This window comes from Jaculus jaculus, chromosome 4, assembly GCF_020740685.1.
Source record: "Jaculus jaculus isolate mJacJac1 chromosome 4, mJacJac1.mat.Y.cur, whole genome shotgun sequence".
Taxonomy (NCBI): Eukaryota; Metazoa; Chordata; class Mammalia; order Rodentia; family Dipodidae; genus Jaculus; species Jaculus jaculus.
This window is the reverse complement of record NC_059105.1, coordinates 30290235-30311656: the sequence shown is the minus strand read 5'-3', so window position 1 is coordinate 30311656 and position 21422 is coordinate 30290235. Positions and strand designations below refer to the sequence as shown.

The 21422-nt window shown below is 40.1% G+C and overlaps 1 protein-coding gene across 9 annotated transcripts; it reads left to right on the top strand.

Moving 5' to 3' along the window:
• The first annotated feature begins 892 nt into the window (after positions 1–892).
• Rpe (ribulose-5-phosphate-3-epimerase) lies at positions 893–21048 on the top strand. Of its 9 annotated transcripts, none has more exons than XM_045147656.1 (8): positions 998–1096; positions 1694–1713; positions 4257–4379; positions 9623–9702; positions 17512–17651; positions 17994–18128; positions 18670–18756; positions 20529–21048. In XM_045147656.1, the coding sequence occupies exons 5-8, from the start codon at positions 17514–17516 to the stop codon at positions 20649–20651; spliced, it is 483 nt and encodes a 160-aa protein (XP_045003591.1). In that variant the 5' UTR covers positions 998–1096; positions 1694–1713; positions 4257–4379; positions 9623–9702; positions 17512–17513; the 3' UTR covers positions 20652–21048. The 9 variants fall into 9 exon arrangements, with proteins under 9 accessions (XP_045003589.1, XP_045003588.1, XP_004653578.1 ...); XM_045147655.1 differs by having other exon boundaries at positions 1008–1096; positions 1694–1728; XM_045147654.1 differs by lacking the exon at positions 4257–4379 and having other exon boundaries at positions 893–1085.
• The last annotated feature ends 374 nt before the right edge of the window (positions 21049–21422 follow it).

Sequence of the window (21422 nt, the reverse complement as noted above, 5' to 3'; positions counted from 1 at the left end):
AACAATGAATGTGTCGATTCATCCAGAATCATTTTGAGGATCTTTATTATTCACATGCCACCTAGCTTACCACATCTGGCCTGAAGTCACCATCCAGTAGATACCAGCTGAGCACTAATATAGTGCTTTTTATCACCTAGCCTTTCAAAGGGCAGAAGAGATACAGTGAGAGACAGATGCCCCAACTTGATTTCTCTGCCAGAGTATGACTTGCTAGAGTAGCTGATTTTCCCCCCATGGGAATGTAAAATATGAGATTGTCTTCTCAATGTGGACACACACTCACACGCCTGGTCCAAATTATCACCAGTTATGTTTTTAACACAGGCTATGAGGTGCCCTATCCCTAGCCCCTAGGAATTACTCTTGCTAAATCCATCTCTTTCTGGACCCAAAGAAACCAGCCACATTTGATCTCAAAAATACTTAACTCATTTCTGGATTATAAGTGAATAGTAACAATGGGGGAAAAAGTGTTTTAAATTTGTGAGTGAGATTCCTGTGAGGAAAAAAACTCAAGCGAAGGTAAGAGGTAGAAGGGCCTGGCAGGGCACTGCTACGCCAGCTGGGGAGAGTTCTAGGACGGGGGTGAGGGGGCAGATTTCTGTTGTTTTGAAAGGATCAACTCGGCAGCTGGGGAGGAAATGAATATACACTAATAAGGCGGAGGTAAGTCAGGACCGTAGGGAGCAAGACCATGGAAGAAAGAGGACGAAAGAAGCTTTAGACGACTCCAGAGCTGAGGGCACTTAAGACCCGGTCAGGGGCGGAGGAGGAAGTCAGAGGCGAAGGCCAGGCCCCGCCCCGGCCCGGCGAGGAGGCGGGACTTCCGCCCCGCACGACAGCTGCTTCCGGCAGAGTCCGGAAGACAGCCGGGGCAGGGGCGGGCTCTAGGGCGGGCGCCCGGCGGCTCGGAGTGACGCCTGCGCCGGCCCGGGTTCTCGTGCGCTAACTTGCTCTGGGGAACCGGCACCATGGCGTCGGGCTGCAAGATTGGCCCGTCCATCCTCAACAGCGACCTGGCCAACCTAGGGGCCGAGTGTGTCCGGATGCTAGACTCGGGGGCCGATTATCTGCACCTGGATGTAATGGACGGGTAACTCCGGGGCTCGGGGCTCGGGCGGGGCTGGCCGCGCGGTCGGCACGGTGCACCTCAGGATGCTGGGCGCGCCGGTCGGGCCCGGAGCCTCCCTGAACTGCAGGACCGAGGTGGCAGTTCAGGGGCCCTGGCCGCAGCCTGCTGGGCCCCGAGCTTGAGCTCCTCCGCTGCCCTTCCAGTAACGTGCGGTGTTAGGACCCGGAAGCGACCTTAAATTCCCAGCGCGTTTCTTTCCCTGGCAAGCACAGAAACTGAGGCCCCAGGGGCACGGGCATGACCTACCTAAACTCGTATGACTAGCTAGTGACAGAGCTGGGGAAGCTGACTTGTGTAACGATTAAGACTTGGCACCTGGACTAAGATCCCCAAATTCCTGCCACTTGCTGGATTGCCCTGGACGAGCCACTTGCACCTCATTGGGCTTCCGCTCCTTCATTCACTGCGCCGTGGAAATACTGTTAGACGGCTTAGCCATCTTTGGAAAATGAAATGAGCAAGTTGAAGTAAAGTTGACGGTGCCTGACGCATAATAAGTTCTTTACCATTGTTAGATGGGTTCGAATTCTGATTTTCCTGTCTTTATTTTCCCTTCAGGCACCCTTCTCTTCAGGGAGGTCAGTTTTATTTTTGTAAGTAATTTGTAAACACTGTACTCATAGCACATAATGTATGGAATCAGGATACATGTTTCCTAAACTGGCTGTAAAGTGAGGAAGCAAATCTAGAGAAAACAGTAAGACTCCCTCAGGATTACTGAAGATTGTGACACACTTGCAAATAAAGGACGTTCCTTTGGGTTGTGAAAGAAAAGGTTCTTTAACAACCACAAAAGAACTTGGTGTTCTTCCCACCTTTGATTGAAAGCCCTAGACTTTTCATAAGCCGTTCACTGAGTAAAGTATGTATGGTAGAGATGGTTAGCTACACCATTGTGCTGCTGGGTTTCAGCATGAAGCAAGCTGCATGGATATACTAAGTCTAGTACGTAAAGCAGTTGCTTTTAAATAAGTCATGTGTGGGTAATTGAATGGATCGGGAAAGTAATTTGCTTTGGTTTGCTGATCACCAGAATGAATGACAGCAGTAGTAGCAGTATTTATAAGCCTTTGACTTTCTGTCCTGGCATTTTTGTGTGTGGACTTTTTTTTCCACTCAACATGATATCACCAGTGTTTGTAACAGTGAAGCGTCAGGTACGCAGTCGTGTCTCGTAGCTAAGAAAGGGCAGAGACAGGGTTAGAAGCAATGCAGTAGCTTGCTTTGTCTCAGAAATGCTTTCTGTGGGACCTGGTCTTATAAGGAATGTTTAAAACATTCTCCATCCTCAAAGGCTAACTAATAATATATGTATGTGTTTTCCATTTCATGTCTATCCAGCTGCACTGTAAGCTTCTTGAGAATGGGGTCAGTGTCTTGGTATTTGAAGTAACATGCCGTGCAAGCTTAGTTACCATTGCTCATTCAATAATAGGAAAAATCTCTAAGGAATTACTTTTGCCCCCTCCTAGCCCTGTGACAGATGCAAAGCTTATTAAGTAATTTTTTTGTTTTTAAATATTTTTATTATTTATTTGACAGAGAAAGAGAGAGAATGGGCACGCTAGGTCCTCCAGCCACTGTAAATGAACTCCAGATACATGCGTCTCCTTGTACATATGGCTAACATGGGTCCTGGGGAATCGAACGTGGGTCCTTAATACCTTAACCGCTAAGCAATCCCTTCAGCCCTAAAGTAATTTTTTTTTTTCTTAAATTGATCCCCCTTTGTCAGGAAACAGTGGTTGGGAAAGACTAAATTCTCCATCTACAGTTTAACACCTTTCACTCTTCACCTACGTTTTTTTCTTTTTGGTTTTTTGAGGTAGGGTCTCACTCTAGCCCAGGCTGACCTGGAATTCACTATGGAGTCTCAGGATGGTGGAAAATTCACGGCAATCCTCCCACCTCTGCCTCCCGTGTGCTGGGATTAAAGGTGGGCGCCACCATGCCCGGCACTACACCTATTTTTTGAAGTGAAAGCTGCTTTGATTTTCCCATTGAAAAGGAGGAAACCAGTTTCTGGAAGTTTCATCTGTCTCCCAATGTCCTAATGCAGGAGCCAGATCTGGCTGAACTGCTTAGCCCTGTGCTGCAGTATCGCCAGGCCAGTGGTATGAAAGCTTTCTGGAGGAGTCCAGCCAGACCACCTTTCCTCCCAGTATTGTACCATGCTTCTCTGTCTGTGCTCTGTATAACTGGCATTGCACCTGGGATGTGCTCAGTGCTGCCCACCCTCCCTCTCCGCACCAAAGCTCTCAGTTTTTTCTTGGTTAAATCAAGTTAGCCAGGTATGATGGTATACACCTTTAATCCCAGCACTCAGGAGTCCGAGGTGGGAGGATCACTGTGAGTTCAAGGTCACCCTGAGACTATATAGTGAATTCCAGGGCAGCCTGGGCTAGAGCAAGACCCTACCTCAAAACAAAACACAACAACAACAAACCCTTAATTTATCTGGAAAGTCAGGGACTAGCTTGAGAGACACTGGATGGTGATGCACAAGCGTGGTTGAGTGTGTGGAGAAAAGGACAAGTTAAATCTCTAAGAAAAAAACACAAACACATCATGGCAAGACAGTGACTGCAATGTGTTAATCCTAACCCTAGTAACAGCACATAAGCTGATTCTGAATTAATCACCAGTATTTAAAATTTGGGAGATCAAAATACTGGGTTGTTGCATTTTTAAATTCTTTTAAATTTTATTTTCATTTATTTAAGAGAGAGAGAAATAGGGGGATAGAGAACATGGGTGCACCAGGACCTCCAGCTGCTAAAACAAACTCCAGACACATGTGCCTCCTGTGTATCTGGCTTACATGGGTCCTGGGGAATCAAACCTGAGTCCTTTGGCTTTGCAGGCAAGTGCCTTAATCATTAAGCCATATCTCCAGCCTTTGTTGCCTTTTTTTTAAACAGCTGTACATTTCAGCTGTAGCTGGAGCCTCATACCCTGAACTTTGATATTTGTTTTACCACTTGGTTTTAAATATTTTTTCCTATATATGACATCTTAATACATGTATGTTATGTATTTTGATCTTATTTATCCACTTGTCCTCCATTTTCCCTTGCCTAGCAACAGCTTTCTTCCCCAATAATCTCCATCTTACTTACAGGGTCTGTAGCTGAGTAGACAGTTGGTGGCTCTTCTCTCCCAGCAGCTTGCGTGGCACCGTCTAGTATGAAAACGCTAGCCATCTCAGCATCAGCTCTGCATTTCTACGTCCTGCAAACAAAAGGTGTGCTGTCTTCGCCAGGAAGGACTTACCATCTAGTTATGGTGGGCAGCCAAGAACAATGGCAATAGCCTATATTGTTTTAGGGGCCTCTGTAAACTCCCTGACCAACAACTCTCTGGGAAGTATCTCATCCCTGGTGCCAGAATTTATGATTAATAACGTATGGCTTTTGGGAGCAGCTTTTTCTGCACATACAGGGGCCCTTTGTTTAAACAGTTTTGTTTTAAATTTGTATTTTACATTTGTGTACCTAGTAGTAGTTTTCATATGGCTTATTCCTATGTCCTTAGTTTTGTTAATGCTCCCCTTACTTTCCTGACTTCTGAAGAAAACAAAAATTCCAAGGATTTGCCAGCCTTAGTTCAAACTCTGGCAAGGCCACAGTGTGCTGCAGTTGAGTGGGGCAGGCGCTGTTAGCTAGGCCAGAGACTCCTTTGTGTCCTGCTCTCCCCCCACCTGCTTTGTCTTGCTCTTTAGTGTCTGCCCACACCCATTGGGATGTTTGTGATTCCTGATTCACAGGAAAATTGTTTCCTGGCTATAGTCTTACTATATTTTATTTTTTAATTTTTTTTTGTTTATTTTATTTATTTATTTATTTGAGAGTGACAGAGAGGAAGAGGAGAGAGAGAGAGAGAGAAGAGAAAATGGGCATGCCACTGCAAACGAACTCCAGACGCGTGCACCCCCTTGTGCATCTGGCTAACGTGAGTCCTGGGGAATCGAGCCTCGATTAGGCTTCACAGGCAAGCGCTTAACCGCTAAGCCATCTCTCCAGCCCAGTTTTGTTTTTTTTTTTGAGGTAAGGTCTCACTCTAGCCCAGGCTGACCTGGAATTCACTCTGTAGTCTCAGGGTGGCCTTGAACTCATGGTGATCCTCCTACCTCTGCCTCCCGAGTGCTGGGATTAAAGGCGTGCACCACCACGCCCAGCCTTACTATATTTTATACTGTATTTTATATTTTAATCATCCCTTGCCAATTTTGCCTAGCCTTATTTGTCCAGAATAGATTGCATTCTAGTAAACGTCTTGAAAAAAGGAATACTTTTTATTTTACTGCATTTTATTTCTTGCTGGCTTTGCTCCAAAAACTATATTCTAAAAAGTCAGTGTAAGGTAATTATGAAGTGGCTTTTTGTGGTGAAATCTCTTCCTGGAAGTAACTTAATATTTTCCATTTTTATCTGATAAAGTATCTGTGAAACATTTGTTAAAAATTCAGATTCTTAGGCCCTCTTTGGAACCTCAGTAGCCGTAAGAAGAGACTACAAATCCATTTGTAGCAAGTGCTTTGTAGTTTGTCTTGTCAGGAAATCCAGGACACTCGCTTCATGCCTGGGTTTTTGCCCATTTTTGCTATGGTTTTGCAACAAGCCTTTAGTTCCTTGTGAATATCAGTGCGTTTCGTCCTTCCAGAGGACTTTGTGCAGTGGGCCCCGTGCATCACTCTTCCATTGCACTTAGTGGACACGTTATATTGACTTGATCATCAAGAGCACAAATTGTTCGTGTCATCTGGGTGTCTGCAGTTTTATATGTCATAGTTGTGTTTTGCAATGCAGTGAATGTGTGTTTATGCTTCTCATAGTTTCACAGGGTACAGTTATGTTTTCATTTCGTAATGAAATCTATATTTGAGATAATAAAACTTCCAAGGCCATATAAATAATATGAAATCAAAATCTCTTAGTTCCATAGTTGTAAAATACTCAGTGGGGTGACTGTCTTCTTTTTAGTTTTAGTAACAGCCATTTTACCTTCCCTTAGAGCGATTGCCCTTAGGCTAGTGGGAGAGTGATCTGCAGAATACTAAAGATGTGACCTCCAAGAACCAACATGTCTATAGAGATCTACCTTATCTGTCCCTCTCAGGTTTGTCCTGAATCCTAAGTTGGTTTCCTCTCCCCAGGACTGTTGCTTTAGTCATTTTAGGGGCAATGAGCATGGAGATTAAAACTGGACTTTGTAGCCATAATTGTGAAGGTATAACTCCTTTCTTTCGTATGTGAAACACATGCACTATGTATCACAGAGCTGTTGTCAGAATTTAAAGTTTTAATGTATGGGAAGTGTTTGGAACTTGTGCCTGGGTTGTACATAAGCTTTGTTTTTTGAGTTTTTTTGTTGTTGTTGGTTTTTTGTTTTTTTTTTTTTTTTTTTTTTTTTGAGGTAGGGTCTCACTCTAGCTCTGGCTGACCTGGAATTCACTTTGGTGTCTCAGGATGGTCTCGAACTCATGGTGATCCTTCGAGTGCTGGGATTAAGGTGTGTGTCACCACACCCAGCACTGTACATAAGCTTTTTATGAACACTTATTCTGCCTATCCTCTGAACTTCAAACCCTAACCATAATTTATGCTCTTTTACTCCCCCTTGCATCTGATCAACCAATTGACAAATCTGTTTTGCCTGTCTTTATCATTGTTACTGTTCTGGCCACATCTTCCTGCTTATTATTTATTATGTTAATTTTTGCCCTAAAATCTCGATATTTACAGTGTGTAAGATCCAGACACCTGAGCTTGGCCTTTGCCACACTTAGTATGATATAACCTACTGCTTTTCTCACACCAGCCAAGCTGGTCAACCCTCCCTACCTTGAGTGACATAAACTCACTCATTTCTGCCTTCACTTTTTAAGGGTTTGCTTAATTTCTTTGCCTATAAATCTTTTTAAATGCTATAGAACCTCACAGAATACATGCTGTTATTTATCTTGCTTTTATTTTATCTGCTTTCTCTTTAACCACATGTTTATGCACATTATTGTTTTACTTTTCTTAAAGTCTAGATTTCAGTGACATAACATAGTTTATTTCTTAATCAGATAACAGTAGTTCCAGGACTTAGTCTCTCATTGTGTGGCTCTCATTCCTGAAGGAATTTAGTGGCAGACAGGAAAGGAATACAGGTTAAGTGTCCCTTATCCAAATATTTGGGACAAGAATGGCTTCAGGGCTTGGTGCAGTGGTACACACCTTTAATCCCAGCGAGGCAGAGGTAGGAGGATTGCTGTGAGTTTCAGGCCACCCTTAGACTACGGAGTGAATTCCAGGTAAGCCTGGTTAGAGCAAGACCCTACCTCAAAAAAAAAAAAAAAAAAAAAATGGCTTCACAGTGTGTGTGTGTGTGTGTGTGTGTGTGTGTGTGTGTACTTGGGAATACTTGTGTAATTATAATGAATTACTTTGGGAATAGGACCTAGGTCTAAAGCTGAAATTCATTTATGTTTTATGATACCTAAAACCTAAATGTGTAATTTCCTAAAGGTAATTTTATACAGTTGTGTGTGTGTGTGTGTGTGTGTGTTTTAAAGCTTTGAGATAGAGTCTTATGTAGCCCAAGCTGGCCTTGAACTCCCTGAGTAGCTGAAGATGGAAGATAACCTGGAACTTGGATCCTTCTTCCTTAACTGCCTACAAAATACTGGGATTATGGACTTGGACCAACATGCCCAGGTTAATTTTATGTATTCTTGTTACTATTCCAGTAACCTGTTAAATAATGAAGTTTATTTTATCAAGGCATCATGCTAGTGCTGAAACAATGGTCAGTTTTGAAATATTTTGGATTTCAAATTAGGAATGCTCAACATATACATTTACCTTTTCCTCTACAATGACATACATAAAGTTACCATAAATGAAACTAGTCACATGGGCTGCCTTTGTTTTAAAGGGAACTGGAAACTATAGTCCTTGGCTTAGGTGGTTTCTCACTGATAACTGTACCATACAGTTAGTTTGGAGAATTCTGAGAAGTCACTAGCCACTGTGCCATATCTTGAGGGTGAGAATATAAACCCATGGGAGAAGTAGTTCTAGGATATTTTTTTAATAAAGCACAGTACTTGCTGCAACTAGCATAATACTTAACATATAGGTGGTTATTGTTAAATATTTAAATGAGTAAGTGATAACACAGGAAGATTAAGTATTTTGGAGCTGATATCAGACTCCACAGATTAACTAGATGACTGAAAAATGGTATTTACCCTGTTTTTCAAATGGAGTAATAATATTTTGCTATTATTTTTATTAGTCTGGTGTGAAGATGAAGTGAGTTACAGTACCTGGCATGTAATAAGCCCTCAGTATGCCATGCCCATCATTATAAAAACATCAACGTTCTTACTGGCTATTGTTTAAATTTGTCATTTCATATTCTGTTTCCTATGACAGATAAGTCTCCTGTGACAAGCTAGAATTCAGGACACATGTGTTGTAGTATTTAACCTTACTAACCTATAGTTTGTGGTATCATTTCTACTTGACATGAGTTATGAATTATAGATTGTTCATTATGAAGATATGTGTGCTGGGAGATAGCTTAGTAAAATGCTTGCCTTGCAAGCATGATGCCCTTAGTTCAATCTCAAGTACCACATAAGATGCACGGCATGTCTGCGATATCAGTGCTTGGTAGGCATAAACAGGAATATCTCTGGGGCTCACTGACTAGCTAGTCTAGCCCAATTACTGTGCTTCAGGGCAGTGAGAGACTCTTTATCAGATATTTAAAAAAAATTCTCTTCCTGATGGGAATGTCACCCAAGGTTGTCCTCTGCCTACACACACACACACACACACACACACACACACACACACACACACACACCCCTACACACCTGAATATACATACACTGACCTTCTCAAATTTTTACCCCTCCCATATATACATGACATTATGCATTTGCTGACATATCAAGGAAATACTGCTTTGGAAAGCTGACATTCAGTTACTTTTGGTTTAATTTTATTTGCTATTAAAAATATTAAGCATTAAATTTTAAAAAAATGCAATATCAAAGCTGGGCGTGGTGCCGCACACCTTTAATCCCAGCATTTGGGAGACAGAGGTAGGAGGATCACCATGAGTTTGAGGCCACCATGAGACTACATAGTGAGTTCCAGGTCAGCATGGGCTAGACAGAGACCCTACCTTGACAAACCAAAAAAAAAAAAAAAAAAAAGAAGGCCGCATCAGCCAGTACCGTATTTCTTCAGCAGAATTTCTATTAAAAGAAATAGAGCCAGGCTTGATGTTACACACCTTTAATCCCAGTACTCAAGAGGCAAAAGGAGGAGGAATACTGTGGGTTCAAGGCCAGCCTGAAATTCCATAGTGAATTCCAGGTCAACTGGAGCTAGAGTGAGACCAAACCTCTAAACAAAGAAAGAAAAAGAAATATAGAAACCAAGTTGAAAGCATTTTCAGAATAAGATTTTGTTTGTCTTGTAGGCATTTTGTTCCCAACATCACCTTTGGTCACCCTGTGGTAGAAAGCCTCCGAAAGCAGCTAGGCCAGGACCCTTTCTTTGGTAAGTAGGTGTTGCAGCATTGAAGGTGGATATTTTGTCCAAATAAAGGAAACTTCGTCTTGCACCCTTTCCCCTGTGCCAGGGCGTCATTAACCAGACCTTGTTAGTAGCAATCCGAACTCCTACCCAAGGATTTTGGCACATGAGAATCTACTTAACAAACTCTTCACATGGTGAAGGCCTCACCTTCAACCCTCGGATTATTTGTCATCTCACAGTCCTTTCTAAGCATTGCTTCTAAGTTAAGCTCATTCTAGTTATCACTTAGTTGATTTTGTTCTTTGAACTTCCTTCAGTCTGAGATGATTAAACTATAAGATGAATGAGGGCAAAGATAGAATCAATCTTGTACTTTTCCTACAAGTAAACACACACACTGATTGGAGCTCATTGTAATCATTACTTGAATTTATAAGTCAGCTGACTAGAAGCCAATTAATGTCTTACACATTGGAGCTTGCTTCCAGTAGTGCTTAAGTGTTCTCTATTTTAGTGACGCTGTGTGAATTCAGATTCGTAGGATCATACTTACCTAGAAATTAGTTCATCTGAAAACAGTTGGGCTTACATTTTTTAAAAATTTTTTTGTTGTTCATTTTTATTTATTTGAGAGTGACAGAGAAAGAGGCAAGAGGAGAGGGAGAGGGAGAGGAGAGAGAGAGAGAGAGAAAGAGAGAGAGAGAGAGAGAGAGAGAGAGAGAATGAGAATGGGCGCGCCAGGGCTTCCAGCCACTGCAAACGAACTCCAGACGCGTCAGCCCCCTTGTGCATCTGGCTAACGTGGGTCCTGGGGAATCGAGCCTCAAACTGGAGTCCTTGGGCTTCACAGGCAAGCGCTTAACCACTAAGCCATCTTTCCAGCCCAGGCTTACATTTTTTTTACAGTGTATTTAGCCGTGTCACATCTGCTACAAGAAACTATACAAGTCTTTGTAAATAACATTCTTATATAAATTCTAGAATTTAGTAGGAATTGTATCACAATATTGAAGATCAGTTTTATGAAGGACTCTAGCTGTACTGTGTAGCTAAAACCCTAATATGGCTACTAAAATGAAATGAAGTTGAAAGTTGTATTTCATATTAGCCACATGTGGCTGGTGACCACTCTCTTGCACCAGTGCTGGCCATTGTAGATTACCCACACAGAAATGATGTGGATTACTAAACAGATCAAGTTGACAACACCTTAACTATCACAGGGACCAAAGAAAATGTGTTATCACATCATTTCTGTGTCATGAATCAGAATACTCCACCAGCGTGTTCATCACTTTGAAATTTTGAATCGTGCAATATAATCATCTGATGATTACATTAAAAAATTTAACCACTTTTTTGAAAAGGAATTTTCCAAAGTAATGAGTTTATAGGTCATGATTGTTTTGAATTAAGCTTGTTCTGACTGAGGAGTGGTTATATGGTAAGTGACATATTTGTTTCCCATGCAGTAGCCACCCAGCCCTTCACTTCTGCCTTCCTCCTGTCTTATTATTAGTTTCTCTTTTTCCCTTCCTTTTATTTGGATTTCTGGTTTCACTGTTCACTATTTTCCATCTCTTCGCCTGTGTCACTCTTCTTTATAATCCACTGCTTCCACTACACAATCTTCTATGTCTTCCTGGATTTAGTTTGTTGCTTCCTGATAAACTTGATAACTAATCTTTGTAGAATTTGACCCCAAATAAAGATAAATACACTTAAACTACTCTAATGCTTAGGGTTTGTGACCTGTGTGTGTGTGTGTGTGTGTGTGTGTGTGCTTTTTTAAATCATTGTTGTTTCCTCACTGGATCTTGGTTGTTAGATTTTGATGCCTGAATTCATTTTAAGAAGTAGATCCCAGGTTGTGTTTATAACTTCTACAGTCAGTCATTGGTTTCCTTGCTGCTGCTGCTGCTGCTCAGAACTGAGGATTGACCCTAGCGCTTAGTGCCTGCTGCACAAGGGGAAATCCCTAGTCATTTTACTTTTTAAAATTTATTTATTTATTTATTTTTTGGTTTTTTGAGGTAGGGTTTCACTCTAGTCTAGGCTGACCTGGAATTCACTATGTAGTCTCAGGGTGGCCTCGAACTCATAGCGATTTTCCTACCTCTGCCTCCCAAGTGCTGGGATTAAAGGCGTGCGCCACCGCGCCTGACTTCATTTTACTTTTTATTTTGGAATAGGATCTCACTAAATTGCTTAGGCTGAACTGGAACTCACTGTATAGCCTTGGCTTGCCTGGACCTTGTAATCCTCCTGCTCAGCCTGTAGAGAAGCTAATATTACAGGCCTGCACTCTGTTCCTTAGTATGAAGTAGAAACAATGTCTAAGAAATAGCTTGTTGGGCTGGAGAGATGGGTTAGTGGTTAAAGTGCTTGCTGGAAAGCCAGCCAATCTCAGATTGATTGCCCAGTACCCATGTAAACCATATGCATAAGGTAACATATGTGTCTGGAGTTCATTTGCAGTAGCTAGAGGCCCTGGCATGCCCATCCTTTCTGTCTCTCTTTCTTTCTCTCTTATAAATTTAAAGAAATAACTGTCTCTCTCTCTCTCTCTCTTTCTCTCTCTCTTATAACTTTAAAGAAAGAAATAACTTGTGCTTATTTTCTAAGTCATTGGTCTTCAAAAATGCTGTAGAGGCCCATGGAAATCCTAAAGACTTTTTCAGATGATCTGTGAGGTCAAAACTGTTTCAGGACTGGAGAGGTGGCTTAGCGGTTAAGGTGCTGCCGGCAAAGCCAGAGGACTCAGGTTTGATGCTCCAATACCCACATAAAGGCAGATGCACAAGGTGGTGCATCTTGGTGGAATTCGTTTACAGTAGCTAGAGGCACTGGTGTGACCATTCTCATTTTTTTCCCTCTCTCTGCCTCTTTCTTTTCTCTCAAATAAATATTTAAAAAGAAAACTGTTTTCCTAATACTAAGACATTATTTATTGCTTTTCATAGTGTACAGGAGCAGTGAGCGTTGGTTTGGTGGAGCCTGAGCCGGCTCAGTGCAAAGGTTTTGCACTGTTGCAATACTGACTGGTCTTCACTGCTGTGTGTGACAGATGTCTTTGGTGATGCATTGTAAACTCTGATTTTATTAATACAACTTTAATATTTATATGACAGAATAGGAAGTAAGCAGAAAGCTCTTCTGTATACACTTGTTTTTCTCAGCTAAAACATTGTGCACTGTAATTTGACTAATGATCTGAATTCATTTTTTTTTCCCAAAACATTCTTTCTTTAAAAAAAAAACTGACTAATGAACTGTTTTTTTTTGGACTTGGCTGTTTCACTGACATTTTCTTGAAATTTAACAAAGTGTACTGGTTATCTCAAGGAAAACAGCTTATCAGTGTTATTCATTGTTGATACAGTTGGTACTTACAAGAAAAGTATTAGAATATTGGAAAAATTCTAAACATTGTAAGCTTGGTAGCACCCTAATACAGATGTTCCTTACTTTATGATGGGGTTTCATCCTATTATATGCATCACAGCATATTTAATATGCCTAATCTATCAAATACCATAGCTTTGTCTTGACTACCTTAAAGGTGCTCAGCCTACGATTGGACAAAATCATTCTAACACAAAGTCTATTTTTTAAATTTTTACTTTAAAAAATATTTTATCCATTTATTTATTTATTTCTGAGAGAGAGAGAGAGAGAGAGAGAGAGAGAGAGAGAGAGAGAATGGGTGCGCCAGGGCCTCCTGCCATTGCAAACCTGGTACATCTGGTTTACATGGGTACTAGGGAATGGAACCTGGGTCCTGATGCTTTGCAAGCAAGCACCTTAATTGCTAAGCCATCTCTCCAGCCCACAAAGTATATTATTTTAGAATAAAGGGTTGACTCTTGAATGCACATAGAGCAGGCATTTGGTCTTGCTCTTTTTCTTTCTTTTTTTGTTTTTCAAGGTAGGGTCTCACTCTAGCTCAGGCTGACCTGGAACTCACTATGTAGTCTCAGGATGGCCTTGAACTCACAGCGATCATCCTACCTCTGCCTCCTGAGTGCTAGGATTAATGGTGTGCACCACCACACCCAGCTTTTTTTTTTTTTTTTCTTTTCTTTTCTTAATTTTTGAGGGTAGAGTCTCCTTTTAGCCTTGGCCAATCTGGAATTCACTATGTAGTCTCAGGCTGGCCTCTATTCCTCTTACCTCTGCCTCCTAGGTATTGGGTAAGGCTTGTACCACCACACCTGTCTTTTAAAAAAACGCTTGCGACAGGGTCTCATATAATCCAGGCTTAAGCTTCTGCCTCTGCCTCTCAAGTGCTGGGATTGCAGGTACATACCACCATGCCTAGTGCAGGCAAGCCTTCTTAAATGTTTTCCACTCACAATCCTTTTTGCCTAAGAAATTTCTATACAACCCTGGACTTATAGGTATACAAAATAGGTATAGAAGTCAAATATTTACTGATAACAAGTCATAAGTTTATTTTATAATGGTCTTTGATATGCATATAATTTTTACCTTTTATTAAAAATGAAGGTAAATATTCATACTAGTAAAATTTGTTTTTATATAGAGAATTAACTATTGGATTAATATTTACTATTGTAGAACAGTATCTTCAGCATTCTTCAGTCAGTTAATGTTATTTTAACTTTTGATTGACAACCTTTATACATAGAGAGAGCATACCATGATTGTTTTGATTTTATAATCAGTGTTGAGGATGCCACTTTGTATAAATATATAGTACAAAATAGCAGAAGTATATTTAGGGCCATTTCAGAAATTTCTGGAAATGCTGTCCTAGTCCTAAGCTTAAATTCACTTAATGGGTTTTGATTTTATTTATTCTTTGTTTTTGTCTTTATTTATTTGCAAGGTAGGAGAGAGAATATGAAAGGGTACGCCAGGGTCGCCAACCATTGCAAATAAACTCCAGATACATGTGCTACTTTGTGCATCTGGATTTATGTGTGTACTGGGGAATTAAACCTGGGTTGTTAGGCTTTGTAGGCAAGAACCTTAACTGCTGAGCCATCTCTCCAGCCCCCTTTTTTATGAAACTCAAGTCAGCAACTTAAACAGCAGTTTTAATACTCCAACGTTCTAACACAATCCAAAAGCATACTCATTTGATATGCTGAGGAATAATGGTAGAAAATGTTAGAAACTCTGAAACAAGTATTCTCTATGGCAAAGAAATTAGGATTTATTGGAGGTAAGTTCCGCAGGGACACTTTGCATCTCTGCAGTAAGACTGTGTAAACATGAGGTGATCCACTAGCACTGGGTTGGGAGGGTTATGTCTAAGGAGTGGGAGAGGATTAGCAAGTGTGAAGGAAGTGAACTTCTTTGAACTCCTTTCTTCTGATAGAGCAGGGTTATCTGGTTCCCCCAGGGTTTTCAAGATAGCAAGGGGCTGTTTCCTGGCACCCTTCTTAGTGTTCATCAGTAGTATTTTGAATTCCTGACATGCTAACACCTTCAGAAAATACTATAAAGTGGTTGTGTTTGATAAGTAAGCCATTATGTTTTTGTATGAGGATAGAACTTTGAGTGTCCAATAAAAATACTGCAACACATGGCATGTATCAGTCTTGGGCCTAAGCTGAGGTGTTTTTGGAGCATTTTCTGGCATACAGCCTTCACAGTGAAATGTGCCCCTCTGATAGCCTCTGTCCGTGGCTGCAAATACTCCCAGAAACACCTGTGATTGATTTACACATTTGATTTTGAATAAATTCTTAGTTACTGTACATTCAGAAACCTTTTGCTTTTGGCAGATTGTTTACAGCCTCCACATTTAGTTACAGGGTCACAACCCACAGTTTAAGATATTGGGCTGTAGAGTATCATACTGTCTCTAGGCTAGGAATAGATCGGAATTCAAACTATACTGTCTGCTGTGCTATATTTTTTTCTTACATATACCCATGATAATGTCTAACATATAAATTAGGCACAGTAAAGATAAAAGAATAGAACGAAGGCTGGAGAGATGGCATAGAGGTTAAAGGCACTTGCCTGCAAAGCTAAAGGATCGGGGTTTGATTCTCCAGGACCCACATAAGCCAGATGCACAGGGAAGCACATGTCTCTGGAATTTGTTTACAGTAGCTGAAAGCCCTGGCATGCCCATGTTCTCTCTCTTTCTGCCTCTTTCTCTGTGTCAAATAAATAAATAAAATATTTTTAAAAGGAATAGAACAATCATAAATCTACTAAAGTAATATGTGAATGCAATATCTTTCAGCTTATGTTACTGAAATTCTTCTGATGATGTGAGGTGATACTTAAAGGAAGCTCTGTATTGCTTGTCCTCGGCATTGCTGTTGTGCTTTGGTGTTGTTTATGAAGTAAAAGTAACCAAAGTTACCTGAACACAAACACGGTGATACTAGCACAGCCATGTGATCACAAAAGCCTGTACTAAGTGACTAGTGGACAGTAGTATGTACAGTGTGGATACTGGTGAGAAGGATGAGTCACAGAACATGCTGGTGTGAGTTGCTTAATATATAATTTACTAGTGGTGTCATTGTGGAAGGTTCTCTTTCATATTTTCAAGCCACGGTTGGTTCCATCAAACCTCAGAAATGAAATTGTAGAAATTTAAATCACGGGTGGGAGGCTAGTATAGTTTTTATTATCTAATGGATTAATAAGTACTTTGGGATTCCTCGTTTTGCATTTCTAATATAAGTACCTATAAACCTAACCGATATGAACAGAAGGTTTTTAGGATTTTTAGTAATTTGTTTGTAAGGTCATAAAGGTAGTTTGAACCTAGAATCTGTTTGGGAACTGTTGATCATATGTTACTGATTGACCACTGAACTATAATTCCTAAAATCAGAGCTTCTTCAGAGAGGGTTGCTGATGTGGTTCAGTCAGGATATTAGAAACTGAAAACTTCAAGTTGGATTCTTTTTCATTGTCCATAATATTAAAAAAAAAAAAATCAAAGACACCAGATTGAATTCATTTAAAAAAATAAAGTTTTACCTAAAAAGCATATTCTAACTTAATTACTGTTAAGCTAATCTAAGTTTTGGAGTATTGGGATTTTTTTTTTTAAGTTTTATTTTAGAGAGAGAGAGGAAGGGAGAGAGAATTGGTGCACCAGGTCCTCAGCCAATAAAGTTGAACTCCAGATACTTTTACCACCTAGTGGGCATGTGTGACCTTGTGTTTGCCTCATCTTTGTGTGTCTGGCTTCCATGACATCTGGAGAGAGATCGAACATGGGTCCGTAGGCTTTGCAGGCAAGTGCCTTAACCACTAAGCCATCTCTCCAGCCCGGGATGTTTATTTTTTAATACAGCTTGTCTCTTCTAGAAATGTGCTTCCTTGAGCAGAGTGAAAACTCGCCTCACTCCTGTCCATCCATGCAGCCCAGGCTGCCTTCTCCTCATGAGACACTATTCAGTCCAGAACTTTGTGAGGCCCATGCACATGTATTGTGTAAATCAAGATTAGATTCCTCTACTCTGCCTGTCTGTCCCTGTAATCTGTTTTGGGATCTTCTGCCACCCAGTGACCCGCAGCTCTGTTCTGGGTGCTCTGGCCCCACTGCCTTGTTGGCCATCTTCTCTTGCACTCACCTTGTGTATCTAAAGCTATCACAATCCCTATTGACTGTTTTTAAGAACATATCTGAAGTACTCACTTGCTGCCTTTATCCCTTGGCTGCACCCTGTTGTTTCACTCAAGATTCTGTGGACTTGTGCCATCTTATTTGAAATAAAACCCAACAGCATGCAGATTTCCATGCTGTCATTCCTCACTGCCTGTTTCTCTGCCCTCAGAGCATGTGTTTTCCTTCCAGTAACATTAAGGCATTTTGTTTCTTTCCAGACATGCATATGATGGTGTCCAGGCCAGAACAGTGGGTAAAGCCAATGGCTGTAGCAGGAGCCAATCAGTATACCTTCCATCTGGAAGCTACTGAGAACCCAGGGGCTTTGATTAAAGACATCCGGGAGAATGGGATGAAGGTAAGAAGGGAGCCATGTTTCTACTGTTTGGAAGATTTGGTGGAGAGCAGGAATCACCAGCACACCCTGTTCTTCCGCTTTGAAGCCACAGTGTTAGGGTGGTGGGCAGGCTTGTGAGTTTTGCTTTGGGTACCCCTCTTGTTTCCTGAAAATTTCTGCCTTTTGGAACTGTTCATGTTTGATGACCATGTTAGCTTTTCATTTTTATAAAGTCAGCACAATAGTCCAAGTAATTTATGTCTTCATTTACTGTTGTCTAAGTTGATATTTTTACTGGTCCTGATAGGCCACAATAATGCAATGTAGAAATAATGTGATGTAGCAAATTTGTCTTGATTACAGGTTGGTCTTGCCATCAAACCAGGAACTACAGTTGAATATTTGGCACCATGGGCTAATCAAATAGATATGGCCTTGGTTATGACAGTAGAACCTGGGTTTGGAGGACAGAAATTCATGGAAGATATGATGCCAAAGGTAAAAGAAGTATTTATTCTGGGGGAGGCTTCTGCTGTATGTGTTTATTCAGTGAGTATTCAGTGTTTAGTCCATTGAAGTACTTGTCTATTGAGGGACATCCTGTTTTGGAGGTGGTGGAGGAGTGCTTATAGATCACTATAAATACATCATGGTAAGTGTTATAATAGATTTAGATTTTAAAATCAAAGCTTAATATTTTATCCATATTGTGAATTTTTTTTTTTAAGGGTTATCTCTGTAACTTTTAGATCTCTTTTGGAATGCCCTTCCGTGTTAAAGGTTTGTCTCTCTCCTGTTTCCATGAAATTATAGTTTAGGTGATGCTATGGTGAATTGAATTTGCTAAACAAAAGTATTTTGACAACACTTTGTTTCAGTGTATTAAAAAGCGACACTCAATTATGTTTTATATTACTATAGTTGTGTGAGAGACGTGTTTTAATGATTAGTTGTAGTTATCTTTTTTTTTTTTTTTTTACTTGGTTGTTTTCCCCTGGATATCTGCTTCAGGAGCCATTATTTCTTTATGTATGTCTAGGTTCACTGGTTAAGGACCCAGTTCCCAACTTTGGATATAGAGGTCGATGGTGGAGTAGGTCCTGACACTGTCCATAAATGTGCAGAGGTGAGACTGATCCTCAACTGTGAATAGAACAGTTTCCCATAGAAATAATCTATAGGATGCTGTCTTGTGAGCTAAAGAGTTTCCAAAATTGATTTTCTTGTGGAAATATTTTGTTGTTCAAATGTAGGACTAGGAAAATAAAGAGCACTAAGTGGATTTTTAAAATGACCTAAGTTAGTAAATCCTGGTTATCTTGGTAATGCCAAAGAAAATTACTAATATTTGTAAATTACTCTGTGTGTGTGTGTGTGTGTGTGTGTGTGTGTGTGTTGAATGTCAGCCATTTGTAAAAATCATTAAGTTCTAAGACTTTGAAGGAAATTTTTCTATAAAATATCGTTATTAAGAGGAAAAATATAAATTTAACTGACCTAATAATACTATTTCTTAGAACTTAGATGTTTTATTTGTATTTGTCCCTTGTATAACTGACTAGAAGCACTTTTTTTTTCTTTTTATTTATTTATTAGAGAGAGAGAGGGTGAGAGAGAGTCACGAAGATAGACAGAATGGGCATACTAGGGTCTCTAGCCACTGCAAACAAACTCCAGAAGCATGCACACTATTTGCATATGGCTGTGTGGGTACTGGGAAATCGAACCTGGGTCCTTAGACTTCACAGACAAGCACCTTCACTGCTAAACCGTCTTCCCGGTCCAAAGTACTTTCTTTGGCATCCACTCAGAAAGCAAAGATAGAGGTTTGTGAGATCCAGGCCAGCCTTGACCCTAAGCAAGACCCTACCTCAAAAATAAATAAATAAATAAATAAATAAATAAGAAGGAAAAAAAAACTAGGGGAACAGAGGGAAGGGAAACAAAAAAAATAAATGAAAATACAATAATGTACCCTAACTATGGTATGTAAACTAATAATTTTTTAAAGGGCTTGCTGATGACACATACTTATGTGGAAGGTGCTGGCCAGATGATCAGTGGGTCTCATATTTCTGACCCTTGTGGAATTACTATGTTTTGTGCTATTCTTTGCTATTGTGCTGTTTGACCTACTCAGATTAAGAGACATGTTCCAGGGCAACCCTATAAATTATGACTTCTGTGAGAAATGTTGGAGTAATGCTGATGCTGTAATTGGGTTTCACTGTAGAAATTTTCCTTGGATTGTGGTTCTCCCCCTTCTAGCATGGAATTATACAAATCTTGCAATATTGGGTAGGTGGGTTTCTTTCCTCAATTCAAATCCTAGGAAGCTGAGAGCTAAACTCATAGTCATCCGATTTAAACTTTTCTGTTTGCTGCTGCTTCTTTATTTTCATTTCTTTGCTTTCACATTTAAAATGTGTATCTAGAATCTTTTTTTCCCTAAGCTACCTCAAAGCCACTCTGGAATGCTGAGGAGAAACAAAGATACATTACATTACATACTTTGTGACACAAAACGAGAAATTACTACTGTCGTTTAATTTTGATAGCTTCACATTTTCATAATTTCTCCTTTCAGAGTTCCAAGAAAAAAATAGACAATTGTGGTTTTAATATTTCTAAGAAAAAAATACCTGAACAGAGTTCAGGACTAAAGGGTTCAAGCCATGTGTAAATATTGTCAAAGGTACTGTGTTACTTAGTCAACCAAAAAGTTCAGAGACTTCTTAGACATATTAAAAAAATAATTTTATTTCTTACATCATTGAACTAGTGTGTAAGTCTGCACGTCTGAAAACAGCTACTGGAAGAGGGCAGGCAAGATGTAGAAACTCTAATCTTGGAGCTCTGAGGCTCTTTTAACGCAAAACCTGTGTCCATTTCTTTCAGGCTGGAGCTAACATGATTGTGTCTGGCAGTGCCATTATGAGGAGTGAAGACCCTAGAGCTGTGATCAACTTGTTAAGGAATGTTTGCTCAGAAGCTGCTCAGAAGCGTTCCCTTGATCGATGAGCACAAGGAACCTGGTGTTTCTGTTCATAAACCTTCTTTTGGCTGGAATAGAGGAATACTGACTAACAAATCATCTTCCAGTCAAGGCAAAGTTGCTTCTCTGAGAAACTATCCATTCCAGTGATTAAAATCCATTGTGCAGAATGTTTCAGGAGGGTAGAAATTGGGGTGTATAACTACATTTTAGTGGTGCAACTTAAAGATTAGTATGATAAAGTACTGTTTATACTGGGAGAATTGATTTTTGTAAAGAGTGAAAATATGGCTGTGGTAAGGTTACAAACAGAAATTTGTTTTAATGCCATCAGCAGGCAAATTCACTATTATGAAAAAAAAATTGCCTTTTTAAAAACAATGTCCTGTTTCCCACCTTTATTCTAAAAAAGCAAAGAACATTTTTGTGTTTTTTTCCTGTTTCATACTTTTTGTGATTTGTTTATATATTTGACAGTGAAGTAGAACTAAAAATAGAAGCTTGGCTGGGATGCATCTGAAACATTCATTTCTTCAATTTTTACTTTATACTTGATTTATTAAAAACTATGAAAACAATATGAAGCCCAGGCATTCTAAAAATGTAAGCATGGATTTTTATCAAGGGTTTTCTTTGTTAAAGCATTCTACTCCGTGACTTCTCTCTTTCCTGGAACTGACTGTCACCTACCATTCTTAGGAACATAAAATAATGCTGTTGTGTTAGTGTGAGCACATAGGAAAAATAACATCTCATTCAGAACTTCCATTATATTGACTACCACTCTGTCCCTTTCT

What these genes read in the sequence shown, in the direction of transcription:
- Rpe (XM_045147653.1), top strand. Translation starts at nt 975, where the DNA reads ATGGCGTCGGGCTGCAAGATTGGCCCGTCCATCCTCAACAGCGACCTG. An exon ending in CCGATTATCTGCACCTGGAT is followed by an intron (nt 1,086 to 1,693) that starts GTAATGGACGGG and finishes TTTTCCCTTCAG; the next exon opens with GCACCCTTCTCTTCAGGGAG. An exon ending in CTGTCCATAAATGTGCAGAG is followed by an intron (nt 18,757 to 20,528) that starts GTGAGACTGATC and finishes CATTTCTTTCAG; the next exon opens with GCTGGAGCTAACATGATTGT.